Raw genomic sequence first — 17,044 nt, forward strand, 5'->3', positions numbered from 1 at the left:
TTTTCAAGTTGTATTTAGAAGGTTGGAAAACATGTATACTGTATATATCGTTCAGTATGTGTACGTATATGGGTGGTTCTCAGACAGTATGGTCCAGCAATATGACACGAGACCCCAAAAAATTTACTTTTTCAAAACCCGATCGAAATATATGCTTCAAATGAAATCGTCTTGCAGTGTACTTTGAATTCACTCAGCCCTTGATTCATTTACATGAATCTTTTCATCAAGTTAAGAATGGTGGTCACTTAGTGGTTTTGATTAACAATTAACCATCGGTGAAAGCTATTCATATTTTTTTTTCTACAGGTTTGTTGCAGACGACACTCGGTCAGCGTCTCTGTCTACAGAGTATGGTAGTTGGCAGATCGTCTCTGGTTGTGGTAGCATCCACGATCATCCTGCCTATCAGATACCTCTGGCTTCAGCCTCCTCCACCTCGTCTGCTCTGGCTGCACCCGGTGACTCCCTCCTGCCCTCCAGCTTTCAGGAGGACGGATCAAATGGTCGCATGTGAGTCAAGCTGCTATCCTATTCATATTTTTGAGGTAATTAGAACTGAAATTATTACATTTCATGATTGGCTGACCGGTTGAATTCAAAAAATGTTTCAGAACTGCCAAGTATTAGGGTTGTTTAAATTATGTTACGTAAATCACTGAACAAGCTTGTTATCCTTGTGACACTGATATAAAAAAAAAATCACTGCTAAAATCTGTGTGTCTGTGTGCGTATGTGCGTATTAGTGCTGTCAACGTTAAAGTGTTAACTTTGGAGATTAATTAAAGTTTTATAAAGAGAAAATTTGAAAAAAAAAAAAAGAAAAAAAAACAACTCAGTTTTACGTACATCTTGTGGCACTTGACCTCTGCTCCCTATGCAGCCAAACTTAGAGAGTCACTGTCCCAAAGACGTGGTTTTACCTTAAAATATTGCTCGACGGGTCATGGAAAAGCAAAAATAATTTACTTTGCAAAGCCAAATTCAAATACAGTAATCCCTTGTTTATCGCGTTAATGCGGACCAGAACCTCCTGCAAAAGGTGAAAAACAGCAAAGTAGAGGTTGACTTGCCTTTTTTTTTTGGTAATTTTTCTGGGCTGGGGGGGGATTTATTTCTCTATTATGCCATTATGAGCCCCTCGACATGATTCCCAACCTTCTGAATGCTTGTTAAACACCAAATTTGACTTTAAAAATAATAAGTAAAAACATGATCTACTTGACTGTCAGCAGACGATTACAATGGAACGTTGGCTAATGACTAATTTAAAGTTGTAATTTTGATCCAAAAATTGGTTTACCTTCACTAGAATCCTGTGCTGCTTTTTAGCACTTTTAATGCAACTTTTATACCCACGAAGAAGCAGCACTGTCGCTGGAGGTAATCATGGCTGAACTTTCTCTTTGCACAATGACATCAACCAGGAGCTTTGGAAAAACTACAACACAGAATTCTAGGTAAGGCAGTGCTTCTCAAATAGTGGGGTGGTGCGATGCTGAGGGGGGCGCGTGTTAACCTGGGGAACATGCTTTTTTTTGAGCCGTTGTATGGCTGAACGATGTATGGTTTTGGGACCGGAATTGCAATCTCAGACAACGCGATTTTGATATCGTCAAAGCTGCTGTTTGTGCCCCTAGTTCACACGGTCACGCTGTACTGAATAAAAAAAACAAAATTTTTTTAAAAAGCGTCGCCATGTCACTCCTTGTCCCAGAAGTAATTTCTTTTGCCGCTACTTGAATGCTAGGCGCCAATCTATCTTGCGCCGCAGCAGTATGAGCTTCATTTATACTATATTCAAGTCCGTGCACAGCAGCAGCAACGAGCTGCGCAATGACAAATAAACGACCCCACTAACTAGTCGCGTTTTAAACGAGAAGACGAATGAGGAGGCGCTAAGCGTGCTAATAGCTCAAATGAATAACGGAGTAATAAGTGCTTTGGTGTATGCTTGACTTTAAACGACAGTCTGACTCGAACCGCGTTTGGACAGAAAGCCAGCAGCTATGAACAGAAATGTTGGATTGCAACCATTATGTATTGAAAAATAAAAGACGACGGCTACGTTAGCAATTTCGCAGACCCTCCAGACCGGAACACGGAAACGGATGACGTAATAACGATGAAGAGTCATGATGTCAAACGTATAGTAAATATTTATCATCTCATCAATATTTGCACCACAGAGTACTGAGTTTCGAGTTCCTCACAATAATAGTTCTCAAAATTACATTTCTTACCAATTTAGCTTTGCTAAGGGAGATTTGTTTTACATAATCTCACATCTATATACAAACAGTACGAAATTGGTACATTCGTAAAAAAATTGGTGGCGGTGGGGATAGGGGGGTGCGAATTGTTTTCTTCAGAATCAGAATCAGAATGCCTCAGTGTGCAACGAGATTAGGGAGCTCCCTGCTCCAGTGCAATACAACAAAATAAATTAATTAAAAATTAAATAATCAGATAGAAAATAAATACGAAATTGGATAAATAACACATTATGTCGCTGTTCTGCAAGGTAAGGGTAGTTGTGTGTGAGAGTTCAGCATGGAGATGGCTCTTGGGAAGAAACTGTTCTGCGCTGTTTTGACTGTCCTCTTCTTGGTAGATGCTGGGTGAGGCTGCGATGATGCACAGTCAATCAGATCATGGGATGAATCCACTCTTGCTCTCATTGGTCGATCTTGCGGCGGGAACCAATCATGTGCCTTGTATGATTGCCCGTGGGGATATGTACAAAGCCTTAGAGGCAACTCATCTCTTTGAAATAACATGTCTTTCTGCAATGTGGCTGGTTTTTTTTTGTTTTGTTTTTAAATATTTTGGAAAAACCTGCGAAGCACTGGAGCTGCAAAAAGCGCTAAGTAGTGATGGGCATAACAGTTCTTTTAGGTGAACCAAATCATTCGAATCAGTTCATCAAAAAGATTCGTTCAAAAGAATCATTCCCCGAATCATTCACCAACAGTTTGAACGAGAATGGCAGTTCAGCTCGTTCACTCACTGAACGAGAAGTGACGACATGAATCGTTCACTCACCGAGTCCTTTTGTGAACGGGAAGTGATGACACGAATTATTTACTCATCGAATCCTTTTGTGAACGGGAAGTGACGACACGAATTGTTCACTCACCCAATCGTTTTGTGAACGGGAAGTGACAACACGAGTCGTTCACTCACCGAATCCTTTTGTGAACGGGAAGTGATGACACGAATCGTTCACTCACCGAATCCTTTTGTGAACGGGAAGTGATGACACGAAACGTTCACTTACCGAATCCTTTTGTGAACGGGAAGTGATGACACGAATCGTTCACTCACCGAATCCTTTTGTGAACGGGAAGAGACGACAGGTCACATTCTTTGACTGAGTTGGTGAAGGGCAATACGTTCAACCAAGACCCGCCCCCGCCTGACGCTGGCTGCGGGTGCTGATTGGTCTTTCACGAGTGAGTGACGGCTGAGTTCAAAATACCAGAGAAAAGTTACTTCGATGACAACTTTTTATACGCTCGTCTCAAGCCCATTTGACTACACGTCTGGTTGTTAGGTTTATTGAACAAATAAAATTCATCATCCAGGCGCACGCAGCTCTAGTCAATATCACCACCTTTCCACATCAAATGCGTCGCTCGGTGGGAATTTGCCCCCTATTTATGCGTTGGCATTGATGTACTATAATCACGTCAGGCAAATAGTTGTATTCTTGTTCAGTGATAATGCACTGGACTTCCCAACAAACAAAACAAAACAAAAAAACCCACAAAATAAAACACTCCAAAATAAGTTGCGATGTAAAATTTAAAACCAGCATCATTATAATCATGATTATAATAATGGTGATTAAATACTAACAGCAATAATAATCACAGTAGACACTATTCCTACAAATATCAACATTTGTTATTTTGGAGGACATAATACACGGCCGTCACACGCCCGGTGTGTTCTTTTTTTCACGCGTTACGAAGTGCAGGCTGTCAAATGAAGCGGATGACTGCATGTCTGGTTGTTAAACGTTCTGTTGCGCTGAATTAAAAACGAGAATTAAAAAAAAACACTCGAGCACCTAACAAGTTTTGAAATAAAGGTTCATTTTAATGGTAAAAAGTATTTTGATGATTGCACCACTTAATAGTTGCAGTAGACAGAGAGGATAATATTTAAGTGCACATATGTGCTATTTAAAATGTATTGGAATAAATGTTTTCAAATGAAGATGTCCCCTATAACAATGTCATCTCTCAGCTGCTGCATACCGGGTCGCCTCATCACGATCTGCGAGGGACTGTAAGTTTGTCATTCGCTCTTATTTGTTTTCATGCACTTGCCACTTCCTCCCAGTACTTGGATGGACTTAGCATTAGCCGTTAGCTTGCAGAAACGGATGCCAATGAAAGCTTGTCCTCGCGAGCACGAAATGAGTGCTGTTGGTAGTGATGGGTCCAGCGACACTGAGGCGTCGATGCGCGCGCCGAGCTTCCAGGGCAAACCCCGTGTCGGTGCGCGTACCGCTTTAAATAAGTCACGTGACCACTACCAGAATCGTGTCGACACAGCGGTCGCGCGCCAAATTGTGTTCATAAGGAAGCGCATCTGTCAACAGGATGGACGCTCAAAACAAGCATCGAGTTATTGGCGCGTTACTTTGCATTAAATATCCGCAAGATGGAAGACGTCACTGTTGATGCGCACTCAGAGGTGCAGCGCTATATGTCAGCAGGACACGTTGCACGTACGGAAGACCCGCTCTTATACTGGAAGTCCATGGAGGCAACGTTCCCTCACCTATTTATATTAGCTACACAGGCGTTGTGCACACTGGCCTCTTCAGTGCCTTGTGAGAGGATCTTCTCAAAGGCGGGGGAAATTGCCTCAAAAAAAGAAATAGACTGAAGAACAAAACGCTGGATAAACAAATTTTTTTTAAATAAAAATCTTTAATTACAATGAGTCCATTGTCTTTCACAACACTTTTACTTGGGCATTCAGACAGATGTTCACTTAATTTATGTCAGGTTTAAATGCCCTGATGCCTTTTGGGAGAGCTTACTGAAATAACTTACTAAATCTAACGGCCGAAATAAAACGCTAGCTGAAAGGCCAGGAGGAACCAGACACTGTTGTTCATTTTCACCGCCGGTGGGGGAAAAGAGTGGGACAGAGAGGCCGCTCGCAGCCGCTCCATGCGACTCCTCCCTCTCCTCCTTTCACCGGCTCTGCTTTTATTAGCTTGACTCAAGAATCACAAGAAGACAAGAAATTAAAATACAATGAAGGTCTGTTTAGCCTAAACTAATCACCAGAAGACAGTAAAACATCAATAACAAATCACCAGGGACTCCAGCAGGCAGAAAATCACAACTCACAGTGTAAAGGTCTGTTTAACTAATCACCAGGGACTCCAGCAGGCAGAAAATCACAACTTCCATTCGGTTAAACTTAGGGGCCGCTTGACACCGCCCGTGCCCGGGGAAGGTGCTCCTATTCGGCTTAACTGTGACACTCGCCCGCCCTCCTCCCCCGGAGCTTCCATTCGGTTAAACTTAGGGGCCGCTTGACACCGCCCGTGCCCGGGGAAGGTGCTCCTATTCGGCTTAACTGTGACACTCGCCCGCCCTCCTCCCCCGGAGCTTCCATTCGGTTAAACTTAGGGGCCGCTTGACACCGCCCGTGCCCGGGGAAGGTGCTCCTCTTCGGCTTAACTGCCACGCACGCCGGCCGGAGCTCTGGTACGGTCCGAACCGCGCGAAACGGCGCCCCCGATCGTGCCCGGGGGAACGTGCTCTTCTTCGTCCACACTCCTCTTCGCCCACGCTCTTCTTCGGCGCACGCCGGCCGTCTAACCGCTCCAGCGCCCCGTCGTGCCGCTCGGCAAAACTACAATGCCCCCGCGGAGCGGAGCGAATGGAAAGCCCCGATCGTGCCAGGGGAAAAAAGTTTTTAATTTTTGAATATTTTTTAGACCCGCGAAGCACTGAACCCGCGAAAGGTGAACCGCGAAGTAGCGGGGTTTCACTGTACCTTGTCTGTTGGATCATGCAAGTATAAATTGTGTCATCACTAATCTTTTTCTGTAAATTAATCACATCCCCACAACTTGGGCTCTCATTGTCCTGTAAAAATAAAACTAAGTTCAATTCATGCAACCAACTCAGTGTCCTTATGGGTACTTCAACCACACAGGTTCTAATTCTGTTACTCTATACAGTTTTCCACTTGCAAATCTGACTATGGCACCTTTCTCACTTGCCCTATCATTTGGAATTGATTTATTATAAGCAATCCTACATGCACCAGTGTCACATAAAAAAAGGTAATTGGTGACCCATTTACCAATATGGTTATTTCAGCTCAGTTATTTAATCAAAGACCAATATCTCTTGTAACTTTAGGAGGACCTCTACATCTAGAAACTCTCATGGCAATCTCTTGCTATATGGCCTTCTTTGCCACGACGCCAACAGCCTGATGTATTTCGCCTGTTGGCTCCTCTTCTCTGTCGTCTGTTCTCTCTCTTGAGTCTGCATGTAAAGCATTCTTCAACTGCTGATGAAATGGCCCATTTACATTACCATTTTCCTGTAGCCCGCTGTGATTTTTTAACACAGCTGCCATTCTGACTTTGTATTGCTCAAAAAGTGTCATCATCCTTTCGTTTCGCTCTTCCCATTTTTCTTTTATCTTTTTTGGGGTCTTTCTTTGTCTTTGTACCTTGCAGAACAGCAACGTGATGTGTTTTTATATACCCTATTGAGTATTATTTTCCATTGCGCTAACTATTCTCTTATTTATCTAATTTATATATTTATCTGAATTATTGTTGTATTGCACTGGAAAGGGGAGCTCTCTAATCTCGTTGCACACTTGAGTACAATGACAATAAAGGGATTTCTGATTCTGATTCTTTCCTTATCTTCACTCATCTTTCTAAACCAGCCTAGGCGTCTGGGTTCAATCTTTTCATAAAACGCACATCAGGCTATTTTTCTATCTCTTTTCTTTGAGCCTATCCCATCGTAAAAGTTATTTTATTTTATTTTCAAATTGGAATATATGTCTTTTCCCCTTTATTGATTTCTTCATGTAAATTATTGAATTATTTTCCTCAATAAGATCTCACCACTCATAAGTAGCCTTTCGTTGGTTACTAATTATTGATTTCATTTTATCTCTACTTCATCATTCCTTTTAGCACAATTCTAACCCCTTTTGTCACTCTTTCTGACATTTAGACACACAGACAGACAAACGTATACACGGGCCCACAAAACGACACACACAGTTCTCAACACTGAACAGCTACAAACAATAAGAACATGTTAGTAATAACAACAACACAATCTATTCTTATCTTTGGCCAATAATAAATCCTTTAATTCAACTACTATCTCTCTATTGACCTTTATTTATGCCAATGGATCCCATATCCACTATTTATTCAATTGAATATCTCCTAAATTTATATATGCGCAAATTTCTCTATCTCTTTAGAGTTTTTCTTTGTCTTGTCTATGGTTATTAATTTTGGCAGTACTGTATAGTACTTTTGTGAGTGTTTAACTAACCTCCGAATTTATATAAAATTTATTTAATTTTCCATTTAACCTAAGTCTTTAATTTATTTTATTAAGATCCTGTTTTTTGTTTTTTTTTTTTCTTCACATGCATCCAATCCTTACACTGCAGCATATTTCTGGGTTTCATTTTACTACCTAATATCCCCATTTTAGACAATTTGGACCAGTTTGTCAACACCTAGGGTGTTCTAAAAACTGGTTTATCATCAGTAGGGCAGCAACTCATATTTCCTGTTTATAACCCTTACTGTATTACATGGGATAAAATACCAAATGGTATTTGTAATCCCCAATCACACCATTCACTCACTTACATTTGCACTTGCATACAGTTTTTTGCAAACATTCACAAGCAAAATGTACATTGCACTTCCACTGATGTTGTGGTTTTTTTGTTTTTCCTTTCTTATCCCTTTCTTATCTTCAGCTTAGTTTGTTTTCCTGCCAATTCTTTTCTCACTGCTTCGAAACCTGATCCTTCAGGCTTGGCTTAAAGTCATATTTCTTCACTCACTTCTCCAGAAATTGGCAACAATCCGAGTCAGTACCCGTTCATAAACTTAACATCTGAATTTGCTTTCAACTCTTTGGCCACGTTTTTGACCTATTTTCCGTTGTTGTCTGAAGTCTGTTATCTTTACTCACGCACACACAATCTTTCACACTCATCCACTTCTCTCTCTCTCTCACACAGCTGCGCAGCTCACCATTCACACACACACATACACTTTTCAAGCAGTTTGTTTACCAAAGAAATTCAATGTAAAAAAAATAAAATAAAAACCACCGAAGATAATGCCTTATTATTCCCTAAATTTAATGTGAAATTGTGAGTAGACCTTCTCGGGGTTTTCTTTCCGCACCGAGGAACGCTTAATTTGCTCGGAAACCTTGTTTCCCTTCTCTAGGATGTCTTATCTTTTTTTCTTCTCTAAAATTTGCTCAGTTTCTCAATGAGTTATGGCCTAATTCGCTACAGATTCTTTTTATATAACTCCTTGGACTAGCACGATGCAGTTTATTTTAACCGTACTGACTAAACGGTTGAGGCCCGGCCTCTGCGCGCGCTGTCTCACTCACCTCTTTCACTCCCCTTCCAATTGTTTTAACATTTTAAAATTTTAAAATGGTGGTACAAAATAATTTGAAACACAATACCTGGTTTCTCCTGGGTCAGCCTGGTGCGATAGGGAATCGTCCTCTGGGCGGGCGGTCGGAACGGGAGTCCGGAGGCCCGTTTCCTCAATAGGGAAACGCTGGTACCAGATTTGATGGCGTCCGGTCGTCCCGCGGCGAGCGTCCGTCCGGATGTGAATCCCGGGTTTCGGCACCAAATAAATGTCAGATTTAAATGCCCTGACGCCTTTTGGGAGAGCTTACTGAAATAACTTACTAAATCTAACGGCCAAAATAAAACGCTAGCTGAAAGGCCAGGAGGAACCAGACACTGTTGTTCATTTTCACCGCCGGTGGGGGAAAAGAGTGGGACAGAGAGGCCGCGAGCAGCAGCTCGCCCGCTCGCAGCCGCTCCGTGCGACTCCTCCCTCTCCTCCTTTCACCGGCTCTGCTTTTATTAACTTGACTCAAGAATCACAAGGAGACAAGAAATTAAAATACAATGAAGGTCTGTTTAGCCTAAACTAATCACCAGAAGACAGTAAAACATCAATAACTAATCACCAGGAGACAGTAAAACATCAATAACTAATCACCAGGGACTCCAGCAGGCAGAAAATCACAACTCACGGTGTCAAGGTTACTTTAACTAAACACATCTTCAGGATACGGTGTGTGTGTGTGTGTGTGTGTGTTAAAATAAGAAGTGTCTGTGTGTGTGTGTTTAAGCATTAATAAGTGTAAAAAACATGATTATGAAAACACAAACTGATTACCTATCCTCGGCCCATCTTACAATTTATCAACTGCGTCTCGAATATCAAAGATTTTTTTTATGAAATTGCGTGTATGTAAAAATAATGTGAAAGCAAATGCCTAATCAGAATCAGAAATCCCTTTGTCATTGTACTCAAGTGTGCAACGAGATTAGAGAGCTCCCCTCTCCAGTGCAATACAACAATAATTCTGTTAAATATATAAATAAGATAAATAAGAGAATAATTAGTGCGATGGAAAGTAATACGAAATGGGATATATAAAAACACATCACGTCGCTAATCAATGGAATTGGATAAAATTAGTTTGACAGGTCAGTGTCAGATGACCCTGTCAAATGTTTCCTGCAAGTCCACCAGGTGTCAGTATTCAGCAACACAGTGTCAACACTGTGTCAATACATTGTGTCACTGTGTCGAAACGATACAGGATGCCTCATCTACCCATCGCTAGCTGTTGGTGAGTGGTTCCTTCCTTGGCGAATCGTGAATCATTCACAGCAAAACAGCGTGCACTGACTGAACTGATGTACTGCGCGGAGTTCTCGTTCGCATGAACCAGAAACGGCAGCGACACGTTCACTCACTGAATCGTTGGCGAACAGGAAATGACGTCACGGATTTCTTTGTGAACGCCAATAGCGTGGCAGTATGTTCAGTAAATCACGTTTACATCTGACATTGGCTACTGGTTGGGCGTTCGCGAAGATGACCAAAAAGTGGAGTGATTCGTTCACTCACGTTCACTGAAAAGATTTGTTCTTTTTAAACGAATCGTTTGCGAACGACACAAGACTAGTGTCGAGGGAACACTGCAGCATTTTAGTTGTGCGCCTGGTCGGGCCAAAACCTCGTAAGTCACATTTTGTTAAATTTAATATTTTTCGAAACTATATACTATTTGTCAGTCCCTACACGTGTGTTAATTTCACCTGTTAATGGCAAATCTTGTTGAAAATGGCTTGCTTTCTTAATGATGCAATGCTAATGGTTATTGGCTATTCAGACATTTCATTCTGGTATGTGCTTGTTTAGTGCAAGCGTGTAAATATTTAGTGCATTTTAAATGGAACCAAAAACTATACACTATGACAAGTTGCACTCTTATGATGAAACTAACTTGAATAATAAAAGAAATACTTACATATTTCATTTTTCTTGAGCATCAATCCTTTTTTTAATGTCGAAGGGAGTGAAATCATTCAAATAAACTTGAGAATATGCGCTGTGCTAAAGAAAACTAAAATCCTCAATTTCATTGATTTTTAATTTTGTTTTCTTTTAACCTGAATACAAAATGTTTTGTTTTGCTTCTCTAGTATGCATAATGTCATCTGCGCATTCAAAATGCGTTTTGTGCCTAAAAAATAAAAGAGAGCAAGAGAGCGGCGAGAGAAATCTCAAGCCTGATGCATATCATAAAACTTGGAAATAACATTGCACAACACTGTTACGAATGTTACCAAACCAACACGCATAACCCATTTTTTTCACTATTTTTTAGCACTGGAAATTTGTATATTCTGACGACCTAGGTATGTTATGTTTTAGAATCAGAATCAGAAATCCCTTTATTGTCATTGTACTCAAGTGTGCAACGAGATTAGAGAGCTCCCCTCTCCAGTGCAATACAACAATAATTCAGATAAATATATAAATTAGATAAATAAGAGAATATGTTGCCGTTAATGTCTTGTGGCAAGTGTGTCATTTTGTATTTTGACTGGTGAAATTTCCGACTTCAAAAACGCAACACGGGGTGCATGGTCACAAGTTAGCGCTTGTGCTCTTAAAGATAAAGATAAAGATAAAGATGTCCTTTATTAGTCCCACAATGGGGAAATTTGAAGTGTTACAGCAGCAAAGATATAGATCACACAGAGTCGGCGGCGTAATGTAGCCGTTAATGTATAACATTAGCAGCAGACATTCATAAAAAGCATGCAAATATACACAGTATAAACGTATCTAAGTGTAAGGAAACACTCCTAATGCCTGTCCATTATACAAAGGGGGAAACACTGTAATGATAAAAACTACTGAATGATTGAAAATACTGCAATGATAAAGATATTACACTGATAAAAGTACTGTAATGGTGAGAGTACTGAAATGACTGGAAAGTACTGCAATGATAGAAAATACTGCAATGATAAAAGTACTGTAATGGTAAAAGTACTGCAATGATAAAATATACTGCAATGATAATAGTACTATAATGGTAGAAGTACTGCAACGATGGAAAAATACTGCAATGATGAAAGTATTGTAATAGTAAAAGTACCGCAATGATAGGAAATACCGTAATTATAAAAGTACTGCAATGATAAAAGTACTGTAATAGTGAACATCCTGCAGTGGTAGAAATACTACAGTGATAGAAGTATTGTAATAAGAATACTGTAATGGTAAACAAAATACATCATTGGTCGATGTTTAAGTACACCCTTGGCTGAAAGTACAGTAGTAGTGTATATTGCATCTTAGGACTGCACAATTGCACTAATGCCCTCCTGTTTGTAGGCCTGACCCAATGTTCTTGTTAAAAAGTCTGACAGCAGTCGGCAGGAAGCAGCGGCGAAATCTCTCTTTGGTACAGCGAGGGTGTAAAAGTCTGTCACTGAAGGAGCTGTAAAGTGTTCTCAGAGTGTCATTGAATGGGTGGGCTGGTTTGTCCAGCATTGATGACAGTTTTGCCATCATCCTCCTGCCCCCCACTGAGTCCACAGAGTCCAGGGAGCAGCCCAGGACAGAGCTGGCCCTCCTCACCAGTTTGTCCAGTCTATTTTTGTCTCGGCCCGAGATGCCTCCTGCCCAGGAGACCACTCCATATAAGATGACTGATGAAACCACCGAGTCATAGAAGTTCCTGAGGAGTGTTCCCCGAACGCCAAAGGACCTCAGCCGCCTGAGTAGGAAGAGTCTGCTCTGACCCTTCCTATAGAGAGCATCTGTGTTGTCGCTCCAGTCCAGTTTATTGTTCAGATGAACACCCAGGTACTTGTAAGTTGAGACCCTCTCAACGTCTGTTCCCTGGATATTCACTGGTGCAGGTGGAGAGTGCCGACGCTTGCGGAAATCCACCACCAGCTCTTTGGATTTCCCAGCGTTGATTTGGAGGCGGTTCTGCTGACACCAGTCCACGAACCCCTGCGTATCCCCTCTGTACTCCCGATCGTCATTGTCAGTGATGAGGCCGACAATCGCAGAGTCATCAGAGAACTTCTGCAGGTGACAGGTTGTGGAATTGTATTTGTAGTCCGAGGTGTAGAGGGTGAACAGGAAGGGAGCCAGCACAGTTCCCTGCGGCGCTCCCGTGCTGCAGAGGAGCACGTCAGACACACAGTCCTGTGTTCTCACGTACTGTGGCCGGTTTGTCAGGTAGTCGTGAATCCATGTGATGAGGTGGTGGGCCACTCCCGCCTGCTCCAGCTTGTCTCCCAATAAGGCGGGCTGGATGGTGTTGAAAGCACTTGAGAAATCAAAGAACCTGATCCTCACCGTGCCCCCCGCCTTCTCCAGGTGGAAGAGTGAAGTGTGGAGCAGGTAGATGATGGCATCATCCACACTGATGCCAGGCTGGTATGCAAACTGGAGTGGGTCCATTGAGGAGCTGACCAGGGGGCGCAGATGGACGAGGACCAGTCTCTCCAGGGTCTTCATCAGATGAGACGTCAGCGCCACTGGTCTGAAGTTGTTGAGCTCCTTCGGATGGGGTGTCTTTGGAACCGGAACCAGGCAGGATGTTTTCCACAGCTGGGGGACTCTGCCCAGCTTCAAGCTCAGGTTGAACATGTGCTGGACGATTCCACACAGCTGGTCTGCGCAGGATTTGAGGAGCTGGGAGCTGATCCCATCTGGGCCTGCCGCCTTCCTCGCCTTCATCTTCCTCAGCTGGTTCTTCACCTGAGATGTTGTGAGGAACAAGGCTGAGCAGGAGGAAGTGCTATTTCTGTTAATCACGTGTATATAAAAACTATGTTTTGGTTTTTAATGCACATTAAAAACACATTGCCGCAACGTGTTTCATTTCTAAATGCTCGTTTATCACTTCTGTGTTGCTATGAAAGGGAAGTTTACATCGTATTAAGTAATTGTGCGTAGCAATGCAGTTTTTTCCCCAGCACAGACATGAGTGAGTGGCTCTGGTTAACATGGCGTTGCGCATCCATCCATCCATTATCTGTACTGCTTCTCTTTACTACTCGCGGGGGTGCTGGATCTTTCGGGCAGTAGGCAGGGTACACCTTGAACCGGTTGCCAGCCAATCGAGGGGCACACATAGATGAACAACCATCCTACTATTACAATTTGTGTTTTTCTGTTGTTCTGTAGTTTTCACTGTGCAGAATGCTGAACATGTTTGTTCAGAGATAAAAGATTATTGACACCCGTTTGAAAATCTCTGCGTCCGAAATCCAAGGGGCCGCTACACAGAGCACAATACCACTGTAAAAAAAAAAATCTGCGAAGCGGGATATAGCGAGGGATTACTGTAATTTAAAATTGTGAAAATTCTAATATTTTTTCTGGAAATTAATTTCTATAATTTGTCAGCTCTGACATTTTGTTTCTCAGATGTGATCATGTAAATAAATATACAGCACATGTGCCAGCAGGTGAATGAGATTTTCTCTCTCTCCTCTCGATGTAGGTGTCCCTTTCCCTCAGAACGTCAAACCCGACTTGAAACTGTGCGGGAAATCTTCTTGGCAGCCTACAGCTCTACAGTGGGTCTGAAGTCTGTCGTGTCCAGTACCTCTGGTGCAATCACAGGCCTGCTAGAGCATATCGCCCGAGGTGTCGGCTTCCGAAGTACAAACGCTCTTGTCTAAACCCCTTACAGTGGAATTGCTGAGACATCTGCGTCATCAAATCCATCCATCAATTTATTGATGGACTACAATAAAGAGTAGCACATTATAATAAGTACCCATTAATAAGCATTAGCTTACCATTTGTAAATACTGAAGTCATCATTTATAAAGAATGTTTCTGACTTGAATAATCATTTGCATATAGTTTGTAAATACCTCCTTATAGTTTCAACCATCATTATTTTTGCAAGGTACCACCTGAAACTTTCTTTTTCTGATATCCAACTACAGTATCTATTGTTTGTCTTTTAATTTGTGTGCTAATTTCCCGCTAATTTATGATACACCATATGGAAAGCGCTTTGTTACAGCTCCAGCTGTTGTGAAATGCGCTATATAAATAGTTGTATTGTATTGTATACAGTATGCAGTTGCACACTGAATGATTTTGCAGTTTTTAATGTGATGTTAATCTCAGCATTACCTTTATTATGTCGATACCATTTATCTAAATGACAAATGAAAACACTTTTGAATTGTTATATTTTGAAAAGTATTTACAAACGATATGCAAATGATTATTGAATTCAGAAACATTCTTTACAAATGATGACTTCAATATTTACAAATGCTTAGCGAATGCTTCTTCGTGTGTACTTATTATAAAGTTATATTATATATATAGTTACGTATATTATAAAGTGTTACCCAATAAAGAGCCAAACATCCCCTTTTGCAGGGTTTTTCTAGTCTTTGTGGATCTGCTTTGATATTTTACCAAAATTCTATGTGAATTTGAGTCGCAATCTTTTCCTTAATGGTTTAATCTGTTTGGCATTTTTATCCAATACAGGAAGATAATTGTTTTACTTCACTGCATCAAAAAGGCAGCGTGAGAGAAGGCTTCAAGCGCAGTGTTTCTTGTTGACTTCCACTGTATTTAGCATTGGAATCTACACAAAACACTTGTCTTTTGACACATTCAGGCTACAGTATTTGAACCAGTCACTTGATACAGTATGTACAATCTAAATTTCAGACACTTTCACATGCTATTGAATTAAAAGTGATTGGTATCGTACATATAAGGTCTATGATTTTTGTGCATTCCAAGTAAGGTGAGACATTGAAAAATACAACTGACAGCAGCTTTATAATGATTTTTTTTTTAATTTAGAGGCAAGAATTACCTCAGCACATTTGCAAGTCTGCTATATAAGTGTATTTCAGAGGGTGATTTTTTTTTACATCAGGACACCTCTTTTCTTTTTTTTTCATTTTTTGTGAAGTATTTATGGGGTAATTATTTTCAATTGAGCCTTGCTTTCAAAAATTTCAAGGCATCAAATCCATCGATTATGTGTACCGCTTCTCGTCACTAGGGTCGCGGGGGCGCTGGAGCCTATCCCAGCTGTCTTCGGGTAGTAGGCAGGGGACATACTGAACTAAGTTGCCAGCCAATCGCATGGGACACATAGACGCTCAAACTCACACATATCTAGGGGCAATTTAGAGTGTTTAATCAACCTGCCATGTTTTGGGATTGTGGGAGGAAACCTGAGTACCCGGAGGAAACACACGCAGGCACGGGGAGATGCATGCAAACTCCACACAGGAAGGCTGGAGCCGGAATCGAACCCACAACCTCTGCCCTGCGAGGCCATCATGCTAACCGGTCATCCATGATGCCAACCGTTCGTCCACCGTGCCGCCGACATCAAATCCTGTTGCTGGTTCCACTTTATTTCAGATATTGTTGTTTTGGAAGTGCTGTGTGAATAAAAGTGTGTTGAGCTGAATTTATGCATGCATCACAACATCCACTGTCAACATTGTAAAGAAAGTAGCTAATGCAAAAGGTTCCAAACATTTTCTTAGTCTCTGGAAGTGTACGGCTTATGTTGTGGAGCGCAGATGCCCACAGATGTTTAACTGTGCTGATGGGTTAGATTTAAAAACCTCTCAGCTCTGTAAGCAATTGTACTTGTCAGGTGGTCTTAATTGTCCATGAGAATTTAGTAGCACTACATTTAATGAGCAGTGTGTGAGCTTTGTTTTTCTACAAGTAAAACTAGCTATCTTTATTCATTCTCCCAGGAACAAGTGCTTTTCAAGATTCATGTATGCGTTCCTTCATCTTTCCACAAATTTATTTTCTCTTTTTTTTTACTTTACTTTTGGGTCTAATTTGCAAATGTCAAGAACATTATGTTGTCCTCAATCGGAATATGAACTTTCTCATACTGTATGAAGTGCCAAATGAAAAGTTGCTGTTGTTTTAATTTGTTGGTGCCTACCAGCACTGCAAACCTGACTACTTTTAATTTTATGTATATCATCCACAGATATATTAAATATATTCTTTAGCAGCTAAATTGTTTCTTTTTTTCGATCATCTCTAACATAGGACATGGTCTTACTTTTGCAGTCTTTGTTAGAGCTCTTCTCACCTCACTTCTGGATAAATATTGTCATTCATCTAATACTTGGACCATCCATTTCACATCATTGTCAGCAACTGACTGTCATCTGGGCACCTGACTCAATGAAGCAAGATAAGCCAACTGTCTTTCTTTTCTTCGTTTGTTTTGTCAACCGTTCAACTGTTGTCAGCCTTATTTTTGTTCCAAGCACAAGTCTAGCACATGCTGTGGCACAAATTGCTTGGGGCAGGATGTGGTTCAATGTCAAATAAATGAGAGGGCCATCACTGACGGACACAGTTAATGACGATTACTCTGACGGATGA

The 17,044-nt window shown here is 41.2% G+C and overlaps 1 protein-coding gene across 4 annotated transcripts in view; it reads left to right on the forward strand.

The window, feature by feature from the left end:
- The window catches only part of mtmr14 (myotubularin related protein 14), a 141,260-nt gene extending 124,590 nt beyond the window's left edge, over positions 1-16,670 (forward strand). For 3 of the 4 annotated variants that reach the window (XM_088308672.1, XM_088308673.1, XM_088308674.1), the window contains 2 exons: positions 310-513; positions 14,133-16,670. In XM_088308672.1, coding sequence (XP_088164798.1) covers positions 310-513; positions 14,133-14,313 — 385 coding nt within the window. In that variant the 3' untranslated portion in view covers positions 14,314-16,670. Of the gene's footprint in view, positions 1-309; positions 514-1,363; positions 1,461-14,132 lie in introns of all 4 variants that reach the window. The other variant, XR_015845787.1, reaches the window with a different exon arrangement.
- Positions 16,671-17,044: the final 374 nt, after the last annotated feature.

This window comes from Idiotropiscis lumnitzeri, chromosome 11, assembly GCF_059441095.1.
Source record: "Idiotropiscis lumnitzeri isolate Australia: NSW breed Sydney's pygmy pipehorse chromosome 11, RoL_Ilum_1.0, whole genome shotgun sequence".
Classification (NCBI taxonomy): domain Eukaryota; kingdom Metazoa; phylum Chordata; class Actinopteri; order Syngnathiformes; family Syngnathidae; genus Idiotropiscis; species Idiotropiscis lumnitzeri.